This window comes from Nansenia antarctica (assembly GCF_963989245.1).
Source record: "Nansenia antarctica genome assembly, chromosome: 5".
Classification (NCBI taxonomy): Eukaryota; Metazoa; Chordata; class Actinopteri; order Argentiniformes; family Microstomatidae; genus Nansenia; species Nansenia antarctica.
Genome location: NC_137690.1, coordinates 50673726 through 50685535, shown reverse-complemented (window position 1 = coordinate 50685535; position 11810 = coordinate 50673726). Strand labels below are relative to the sequence as shown.

At 44.1% G+C, this 11810-nt stretch overlaps 1 protein-coding gene across 1 annotated transcript in view; it reads right to left on the bottom strand.

The window, feature by feature from the left end:
* Positions 1 to 11810, bottom strand: part of sptbn4b (spectrin, beta, non-erythrocytic 4b) — a gene marked incomplete at both ends in the record, with an annotated part of 58249 nt that overhangs the window by 23913 nt on the left and 22526 nt on the right. Inside the window, 2 exons of the mRNA XM_080532988.1 lie at positions 5417 to 5563; positions 11647 to 11737. Coding sequence (XP_080389114.1) covers positions 5417 to 5563; positions 11647 to 11737 — 238 coding nt within the window. The remainder of the gene's footprint in view (positions 1 to 5416; positions 5564 to 11646; positions 11738 to 11810) is intronic.

Genomic DNA, 11810 nt, shown 5'->3' with positions numbered 1-11810 from the left:
ATTCTTTCACAGACGATTAAGAAAAACGAAAACGATTGTTGTTTCTCAGTAATCTCATGATTGTACATGTGCTATGAAATGGACTTACAATATTATCATATCTAACACTCTTACGATATTATCATATCACCATATCATAATTCATAATCATAATTGTAGATTCCGGCCTTGCTACACACTATACTGTAGGCTCTGAAAACCTTCATCCATGTGTCCTTTCATGGCCTGTTTGCTTTGGGGTGAATTGCCCCGGTCGAGAAAACACAGCTCTCTGAGGAACCAAGAGGGACACAATAATGTTTCTCTCGACTACCTTAACTCCCAACCAATCTGGTTGTTATGCTAGAGTGACCCAACATGAGTTATGACCCCCCCACAGCTTGCCAAACCCTGCCAAACCCTTAGGAGGTATTTGAGCAGTCATCGCTGCAGATTGGCGCCTTGAAATACAGTCTACCATCCACATGAGACCACCTACATGGCCTTTCACAGAGGGCTGTGTTTGCCCATGGCTATCCTAGAGAGTAGCTGTTATAGATTGGAATGGGGTAGGTGGTGGTGGTGTGTGTGTGTGTGTGTGTGTGTGTGTGTGTGGAGGGGGGGTGTATACAGTACTGTATGTATGTATGTATGGGCACCAAGCAGTTCAGAACTGAGAATATCCGTCTGAAGAGTTATCAATCAATCCTCTCCCCCGCAAAAAAAGAAAAAATCTTAGCATCTGCTATTCAATGTGCTTACGTTAGATAGACAAAGCCATGTCTGTGAATAATTAACTCCCTTTAATAAATAATTTGACGTTTCTCTAAAGCATAATCGATAAAACAAAAGGGTCTTCATGTAAATAGAGACAACAACACAGCATGGAATGTTGAGGAAGATTCTGATTCTGATCCTGATGGAGTGTTGAGGATGATGATTCTGATCCTGATGGAGTGTTGAGGGAGATTCTGATTCTGATTCTGATGGAGTGTTGAGGATGATGATTCTGATCCTGATGGAGTGTTGAGGGAGATTCTGATTCTGATTCTGATGGAGTGTTGAGGATGATGATTCTGATTCTGATGGAGTGTTGAGGATGATGATTCTGATTCTGATTCTGATGGAGTGTTGAGGATGATGATTCTGATTCTGATGGAGTGTTGAGGATGATGATTCTGATTCTGATGGAGTGTTGAGGATGATGATTCTGATGGAGTGTTGAGGATGATGATTCTGATGGAGTGTTGAGGATGATGATTCTGATTCTGATTCTGATTGAGTGTTGAGGATGATGATTCTGATGGAGTGTTGAGGATGATGATTCTGATTCTGATGGAGTGTTGAGGATGATGATTCTGATGGAGTGTTGAGGATGATGATTCTGATTCTGATGGAGTGTTGAGGATGATGATTCTGATGGAGTGTTGAGGATGATGATTCTGATTCTGATGGAGTGTTGAGGATGATGATTCTGATCCTGATTCTGATGGAGTGTTGAGGATGATGATTCTGATGGAGTGTTGAGGATGATGATTCTGATCCTGATTCTGATGGAGTGTTGAGGAAGATGATTCTGATGGAGTGTTGAGGATGATGATTCTGATTCTGATGGAGTGTTGAGGAAGATGATTCTGATGGAGTGTTGAGGATGATGATTCTGATGGAGTGTTGAGGAAGATGATTCTGATGGAGTGTTGAGGATGATGATTCTGATTCTGATGGAGTGTTGAGGAAGATGATTCTGATGGAGTGTTGAGGATGATGATTCTGATGGAGTGTTGAGGATGATGATTCTGATTCTGATGGAGTGTTGAGGATGATGATTCTGATCCTGATTCTGATGGAGTGTTGAGGAAGCAGGACATAGGGAGGGACGTTTCAAAACTACAGCCGTCAGTCAGTATTCTGCCTAGTTAACAGAGATCAATGTCCTTCTTTGCCCACTGTAGCAACCCTGGGCTTGATAAAGTATGAAGTATAGAACATGGAGGAAACATTAAGGAGTACTTCACTCATAATACTTATATTTCAAGGCCATACTTATGGTGGACTGAAGATAAATATACTTGAAAAACATACTTTGAGGGGCATGTAAGTGATGTAGCACACTAAGGCGCAGACCATTATCATCGCAAGGTCCCTGGTTCGATTCCGGCCATCGGCATATCCTGTCATCCCTTCTCTCTCTCACACCCATCCTTCCTGTCAATCTCTACTATCTCTATCCCAATAAAACATCCTAAAAACATATAGAAAAAAAAAAGAAGTACTTTGAGTAAAGTACTCCTTTAACGGTCATGAATGAAGGCCAAGATTCCAAAAAGAAAAAAAAATATTAAACTTTTTTTTAAAATGGCTCTTCCAGTGCAGATGGAGCACAATTCGCTGACGTAATCCTCCAGAGAGGCGGTCCACCGTGGCCTCAGTGAGGGTCCCTGTCGCTACACATCGGCTTTGTTTCCCCACACACGCTGTGTCAGCGCCTCAGGGAGCTAACTGTGTTTCTGTTCTGAGTTACGCAGCTGCACCAGGGTGGCTACTAATCATACCTGGAACAGGGGAGGCTGGGGGAGGTAGAACACCAGGGGAGGCTGGGGGAGGTAGAACACCAGGGGAGGCTGGGGGAGATAGAACACCAGGGGAGGCTGGGGGAGGTAGAACACCAGGGGAGGCTGGGGGAGGTAGAACACCAGGGGAGGCAGGGGGAGGTAGAACACCAGGGGAGGCTGGGGGAGGTAGAACACCAGGGGAGGCTGGGGGAGGTAGAACACCAGGGGAGGCTGGGGGAGGTAGAACACCAGGGGAGGCAGGGGGAGGTAGAACACCAGGGGAGGCTGGGGGAGGTAGAACACCAGGGGAGGCTGGGGGAGGTAGAACACCAGGGGAGGCTGGGGGAGGTAGAACACCAGGGGAGGCTGGAGGAGGTAGAACACCAGGGGAGGCTGGGGGAGGTAGAACACCAGGGGAGGCTGGGGGAGGTAGAACACCAGGGGAGGCTGGGGGAGGTAGAACACCAAGGGAGGCTGGGGGAGGTAGAGATCGGAGAATGGGTGTCATTGTAATGCCTGGAATGGAATGAAGAATGGTATCAAACCCGCTCATTTAATGCATTATAATGAGCCCGTCCTCCGATTTCTACCTCCACTAGCCTCCCCTGACCTAGAGAGGAGTGTGGATGGATGGACGGATGGAACATGTGTTTTGCCTGCACTATTGACTATTACTATTACTATTGACCTGTACTATTGACACGTTTTACTGGATTATGCCTAGTGCCTTATTGTCTACAAATTGCAAGATACTGCTAATTGTAAATAATCTCATTTGTCAGTTATGTCCTGTACTATTGTCACTTTGTTACTTAAATAAAGTAAACTTAAACAATAAAACATGAAACTTGAACTTAAGCTCTTTGTGAGAGTAACTCGGAAAACCCCGACTTCAGTACCCCAGTAGAGGGACACAACTCCAGATTTCGGGCATTTGAACGCTTCCGGCATGAGTCCCTATGCAGATGATGACCTTAATTGGAAACCATAACGGCAGTATCGGAGCATCCCTAGTAAGCTCTCTCCACTATCCCTCTCTCTCTATGCAGACGATGACCTTAATAGGAATCCATAATGGGGCTACCAATTAGCCTCAGCAACCATGACATCACCACACTATATTATACAAATGCCCTCCGCCACTTCACCATATATATATATATATATATATATATATATATATATATATATATATATATATATATATGCTGCTGCTGATGCTGCTGATGATGATGATGTTCAGTGAGAATGATGGGTTTTTACACTTGACTTCATGCACTTGAACAGCGGCGATGCTCTGGATGGGGAGAGCTGACAGTGGTAGAACATGGGCTAATGAGCTGAGTCCTAGCTAGTGGGTGTCCTTGCCTACAGTGATTATCACACCGATGTTACAGTGATCAATCAATGTGATTAGCCAGTGCGGATAAAGATACGGCATGATGCAATCGATGGAGATTCCAGGGCAAAGCGGAGATGTCATGGTGTCAGTGAAGTCTCTGTTCACTCACACAGCAACTCACATGCAATCTTGCTTTTATCAGACTAAAAGGCAAATAGAAGGTAGCAAAGCGTATCAAGTTTAAAGCACTTATCACATTCATTATCACCATCACCACCACACAGTAACAGTGTCTATGTAGAAATCTGTATGAGCTGTGTCACACTCGAATCAATCAATTGTTCCAGATGTCAATCAATAGCAAGCAATATACTCAACCCCCCTGGCTTGGAAAAATAGTTCATGGAAGACAAAATGAAGAGGCATGTACAACAAAAGTTTCGCATGAAACTGAGGGGAGAAAACCCTAGGGCACACTGGCAAGGAAGAACTCGCTGTGAGGAAGAAACCTTGAGAGGAACCAGGCTGTACTGTAAAGCGGCCAGTGGCACCGTAGAATGGTTCTACATCTGTAATATTTAGAGAAGAACTTTAGCCAACTGTTATCGCAAACTATAGTTGTCATTCCATACAGTACATTACAGTACTGTAGTTGACGACAGTAGCACTTTCTAAACAGCAGCACTTCATTTCTACAGAACAGCAATTTACAAATTCCATGGTATAATGGTAAAATACCAGACTAACATCAACCTGAATGAACTGCCACCATGTAGTACCAGATAGTCCTGAAATGGGTCGAATAGAAAGCCCCGGAGAGTAGCCGTTGTTACCAGCTATATCCTAGTAGTGTGAATACAAGCAAAAACAACCTACATAATTAGTGTTCTATTGCTCTTTTTGCCATTGTCTTTTGAATTATTTATGCTTATATGTTTTTTTTATGTCCTATACACCAACCTGGAACATGTAAAAACCTTGTGAGTAACTTGGAATCAGCCTTGTATCGTTCTTGCCCCTGTTTTGTATGAAAGTCCCATTATTTTATTCTATTTATTCTGTTTATTCATATCGTTCTTGCTCCTGTTTTATATTTTAATATTTAATATTTTATATTTTATATGAAAGTCCCATTGTTTTATCCTATTGCTCTGATCAACTTGTATTTTGTCTATTTTTTGTTGTTGATCTGGTGTTGTTTTATTGTGTAATTGTGCCGTTTGTTTTGGCTGTTGAAACTTGATGTTTGAGTCTTGGCCAGTCTTGGCCAGGCTTCCCTTGAAAAAGAGACCATTGTGTCTCAATGGGACCGACCCTGGTTAAATAAAGGCAAAATAATAATAATAATAAAAAAAAGCCTCACCAAGTTCTGTATTTCTGCAAATATACTTGGCAATAAAAATCATTCTGATTCTGAAACTTACAATGAATTACTAATAATAATAACGCATTTATTTTATATAGCGCTTTTCTCTGTACTCACGGACACTACATTCCATGGAGGCAACAAGAACAGATAGGTGGTGCAGATAGGTTGGCTCACCCTCTCAATCTTGTCCAGCCACTCCTTGTTCTGGGCCAGCTCAGCCATGAAGGCCTGGTGCTTCAGCCACTTCTTGTGCAGCTTCTGCGTCTCATCGCGGGACGTGTCACGAGCCATGAGCATCTTCTCAGCCACCCAGTCACCAAGCTGAGGGAGGGAGGGGACACACAGCTGTCAATGAGAGCTGAATGTATTTATACATTATACATTAATATTATATACATAGGTGAATGTATTTGTATTATACATTCATACTATGCAGCAATACACACGCACGCACACACGCACACACACACACACACAAACACACACACACACACACACACACACACACACGCATGCACACGCACACACACACGCTCACACACACACACACACACACACACACACACACACACACACACACAGTTATAGTATAGTAGTTAGTTACATGCAGGTACATGCAAACAACAAAAAGGTTGATGCAAACATAGGTTCAGAAACACAGAAGTACACACACAAACACAAACAGTACACACACACACACACACACACACACACACACACACACACACACACACACACACACAAGGTCAAACACATGCATATTTAATCACACGCAGCTGACACACGTGTACATACAAGCATACACATGGTAAAGGGGATTGACATGTACACAGAGCGGCACGTAAACACACACACACACACACACACACACACACACACACACACACACCTATAAACACAAGCATTATAATCCATTGGCACATTAGGTATATGAGCAAGCAAACCAAACATCTCAGATGGCTAAATGATAATACATATTTCCTATCCACCATTCACTAGAAAACCACTAGCAGCACTACCCGCCTTCCACCCACCCACATATTTCCACCCCCTCCTCTTCGCTCTGCCTCTCTCATGCTCGCCTATACTCCACTCCCCTGACTCCACACAACGGCAAATCTGTTCCATTTACCGGCAGCGATCAACGCATCGAACGGCCTGAGAGGGTTGCGGTGGGGGGCAACTGTAAGTATCCACATGCTCCACCGGAACACCCCTGTCCAAGGGCGGTACAGCTCAAACCAAAAGCCCCACTCAGAAAGAGAGAGAGGGAGAGAGAGAGAGAGAGGAAGAGAGCCTGCTGCTCCAGAAAACCAAAACAACCGGCAAAGGCAAGACAAGCTCCTCTCAGAAGGCAGAGATGAGATGACACTGAGGCTGCTGATCTACCCTCTCCACTGTCCACTGCCGTGGCCTGGTAAGCCCCGTCCACACAGAGGCAGAGAGAGAGAGAGAGAGACAGAGACACATACACACACACATGCACGCATACACACACACAGACAGAGAGACGGAGAGACAAGGGAGGAGGCGGATCAGTGACGAGAGAGAGAGAGAGAGAAGAAAAAAAAACTACCCTCCATCCACGCACCCTCCCCCTCCCCCGCCCCCTCTCCCTCTCCCCCTGCCTGCCTCCCTCTCTTCCCTCAGCCCCCACCTACGGCGTGCGGGGTTGGAAGAAGCGCGGGCTCCGATTGGGGGAGAAGCAGCCACGGCCCGCAGGCTCAGTGGTTGCGGCTAGTGATGCTGTGAGGGGAGGGAGGGAGGGAAGGAGGGAGCGAGGGAGGAGGGGGCGGGCGTTTGATAGTCAAAGAGGGAGGATGAGGGAGGGAGGTGCGGGGAGGGCAGGGATTTGGTTCTCTCCCTGGCTCCTCTGAGGAAACCCAGACATGCTTCTCTCTACAGAGGGGCGGCTCACCGTGCGGTTGCATCTGTATTGTCTTCCTCCCCACTCCTCCCCTCCCAGCCCCTTTCTTTTTGTGCCTCTCTCCCTTTCTCTTTGCCTCTCTCTCTCTCTTTCTCTCTGTCTCTCTCTTTCTCTCTGTCTCTCTCTGTCTCTTTCCCTCTTTCTCTCTGTGTGTCTCTCTCTCTCTCTCTCTCTCTCTCTCTCTCTCTCTCTCTCTCTCTCTCTCTCTCTCTCTCTCTCTCTCTCTCTCTCCACTGCTGCAGTCATAACCTCCCTGTGCCACTGTATCTTCCTCCCTGTAAAACCAGCCACATGTTACTGCTGCAGTGTCTGTCTGAGCCCAACCAGGGCTGTAGCAAGCATGCTAGGGAGAGAAGAGGAGGGTGGAGATGAGGAGGGAGGGGAGGAGAGGGGAAGCAGGGAGAACAGAGAGACCAGAGAGAGAGAGTGTGAGAGAGAGAGAGAGAGAGTGAGAGAGAGAGAGAGAGAGAGAGGGAGAGGGAGAGGGGGAGAGAGAGAGAGAGATCCACCATTAAGAGGCATCACCAGGGAGAACACGCCGCACTTGAAATTACAGCACTGAACAGGGGAGGTGAGATAAGGGGACAGAGAGGGAAGGGAAGGGAAGAGAGAGAGAGAGAGAGAGAGACAGGGAGTGACAGAGAAAGAGAGAGAGAAAGAAGCAAGGAGAGAGAGAGGCAGGAAGTGGGGATGAGTTACTTCTCTGCTTTTGTTTAAAGGTCCCTAACCCCTCTATATACATATATATATATATATATATATATATATATATATATATATATATATATATATATATACCCTAACCCTCTATATACGTATATATATGTATATATCCCCTAACCCTAACCCTCTATATCCGTATATATATATATATATATATATATATATATATATATATATACCCCCTAACCCTAAATATACGTATATATATAAATATATATATACCCCCTAACCCTAACCCTCTATATACGTATATATATATATATATATACCCCTCTATATACGTATATATATATATATATATATATATATATATCCCCTAACCCTCTATACGTATATATATATCCCCTAACCCTAACCCTCTATATACGTATATATATATATATATCCCCTAACCCTCTATATACGTATATACTGTATATCCCCTAACCCTAACCCTCTATATACGTGTATATATATATATATTCCCTAACCCTAACCCTCTATATACGTATATATATATATCCCCTAACCCTAACCCTCTATATACGTATATATATATCCCCTAACCCTCTATATACGTATATACTGTATATCCCCTAACCCTAACCCTCTATATACGTGTATATATATATATTCCCTAACCCTAACCCTCTATATACGTATATATATATATCCCCTAACCCTAACCCTCTATATACGTATATATATATCCCCTAACCCTAACCCTCTATATACGTATATATATCCCCTAACCCTAACCCTACCCCCCCCCCCCCACACACACACACACACACACACACACACACATTTATCTCTCCTCCGTCTAATCTTGCTCTCCTCTCCACCAGATGACCCCCCAGATGATGCCCTACTGACTGGGGGGGTCAGCGGGGGTCACAGCCAGATAGCCCCCCAGGGGAATCTAAATGAATCGGGGGGCAAAGGAGGCAGCAGCAGCAGCAGCATTATGGGAAATGAAGCAACGCCGCTCATCAAATGGACCCCAGAGAAGGCCATCCTACCATCCCTTAGGAACAGACGCTCCGCTCCACAGCCAGGTTACAGCAACGCATCCAGGTACAGTATGGGTCAGGTGTTTGTCAGGTATTTGTGGACATGCCTCTCCATCTCACCCAAAGACTGACTCCCAAAATGAACCGCCTCACCCCTAACCCCTCACCCCTTGACATGTGTTGATCTGAGAGGATTGGATAGGTGTAAGCAATATGATTTTTTTTGATAGACCAGCTGGATTGTTCGCCCATATGTGACAGCAGCTGGTGAAAGCGGGAACAAGTAGGCAACCGACCAAATGTACTGACTTTTTTTTCAAAAAATGTAAATAAATGTCAACGTTGTTGAAAATCAATGACACACTTGCTAGTCAAGCCAAAACATTGCAATGCAATGGATTTGGTGAGTAATCCCCAGTGCTACCTACCAATAACACTACTTTACAGTGTTAGCAGGCTCACAAAACAAGCTGGGTTAGTTGACTAGCGAGTGTGTCGTTGATTTTCAACAACGCTGAAATGCATTTACATTTTTCAGAATAAAAGTCAGAACATTTGTGAAGTGAAGTGAAGTTAATCGACTGCCGACTTGTTCCCTCTTTCACCACCTGCTGTCACATTGCTTAGCAACACCTATTCAATCCTCTCAGATCTATAGGATTGCTTTTTGAGGGTACGGTCTATGGGTTGATTTAGGACGTAGGGGCAAAGCTGAACAGGGTCGCCGTTCCCACGAGGGAATCAGCCAAGTCAGAAAGGATTTGCGAGGGTTAAGGAAAAGGACTTGTCCAAAATGTATGCCAGTAGTGTTAAGCTGTCAGTGTAGCATTAACACAATAGCGGAGGAACACACTTAGCAGACTGGTTCTGGGGATACATTTCTTACAAAACTGTCGCAGTGTCACTCTCCTTCAGTAGGCCACACACAGGGAAGCCTCCTCACACAGATACACGCTCCCTTTTCCCTGAATTAATGATGAAGGGAGCTGATGGTGAATTATTCAATGCAGGCAGAGAGAAAGTTGCACAAACTACTGTAAATAAAGCTCAGGGATGGAGGCAGCAAAGGCCAGAGAGTGTGTGTGTGTGTGTGTGTGTGTGTGTGTGTGTGTGTGTGTGTGAGAGAGAGAGAGAGACCTGAGGTCCTTTAAACATGATGACATGTCTGGATCCTTCTGATCCAGATTAAACCAGTTTTTAAATGCTGGACGCAGGTGACACTATAGGGGCTGGTTTCCCAGATACAGATTAGGCCTAAACCTAATCCTAGACTAAAAAGCATCTTCAATAGAAGAGTTCTGTTGAAAGTGTGATTAAGTCCAGGACTAGGCTTAATCTGTGTGACCGAGCGACTCCATTCCAAACCCAGCTGGGAAGCTATACATAGGTGTGTATCCCATGACTTGTCATTTTCACTTTAAGAACAAGAAACTCACAAATAGAAAACCAGAGTGTCTTTACAAATATAAAACATACTTAATAACACAACAAATAAACAAATATGAGGTCATGGGATGACCAAATTATCCCATGACCTTTTGACACCTAACAAAGCTCAAACATGGCTGGCTCTCTCTCTCTCTCTCTCTCTGCATGCATGTGAAATCCTAGCTCCTTTTAAAAAAATGTTTTTAATAAATAATGACATATTATAGCTTTATGTTCCTTCATAAACATATGATAGTACCCACTGACAACAACCTCAGCCTCTCAGAATGTGTTGATAACAACATCCACCCAAGGCTGAACCTCGATGAGTCAAGTCTGTCACTCACAACTCTTTCACAGCGGCCATCTGGCTCAAATCCTTTAAATACTGTGCCAAAAAAGGCACAAAATCGATGGTATTCTTGTGAGACTGCCATAATTTTGTCACCCAGGAATGAGAGAGGCCTTAACCACAAAGAACAGACCACAAATCCTCCATACTCTCATTCCATTATCCCAATGGAATATCCATCAGGATGTCTGTCTGGTCTGAACAACATCACATCCTGTTGTCTCAAGCCCTATTTCCTCACCTCTGCTCACACAGCTACATGGTTGTTACATTGTTATTACACTGACTGCTGCACTCTAACCCAGCTCGTTATTACATTGATATTACACAGCTGGTTATGACTACTGTAACTAACACATCTGTTTATGACATAGTTATTACACAGCTGGTTATGACTAGTGTAACTAACACATCTGTTTATGACATAGTTATTACACAGCTGGTTATGACTACTGTAACTAACACATCTGTTTATGACATAGTTATTACACAGCTGGTTATGACTAGTGTAACTAACACATCTGTTTATGACATAGTTATTACACAGCTGGTTATGACTACTGTAACTAACACATCTGTTTATGACATAGTTATTACACAGCTGGTTATGACTAGTGTAACTAACACATCTGTTTATGACATAGTTATTACACAGCTGGTTATGACTACTGTAACTAACACATCTGTTTATGACAGTTATTACACAGCTGGTTATGACTAGTGTAACTAACACAGCTGGTTATGACAGATATTACACAGCTGGTTATGACCAGTGTAACTAATACATCCTCGTTATGACATAGATATTACACTGCTGGTTAAGACTATTGCATCTCACACAGCTGGTTATTACATAGTTGCTACACAGCTGTTTATTACATAGTTATTACACTGCTGATTATAACTACAGCATCTCACACAGCTGGTTGTTACATTGTTATTACACTGCTGGTCAGGACCTTTGACCCAGTGCACGGCCTACCTCATGGCAGTCTTGTAGAAGCCTCTGCAGCTCCCACTGGGTGTTCAGCTTCTCCAGCCACTGCTGGGCCAGCTCACGGTTCTGGTTGCCTCTGTGCGGGGAACCAAAACAAACCATTCACACAGGGGGTACCGCTAGTCTCAAAACCTGGGTATCAGTGTCAT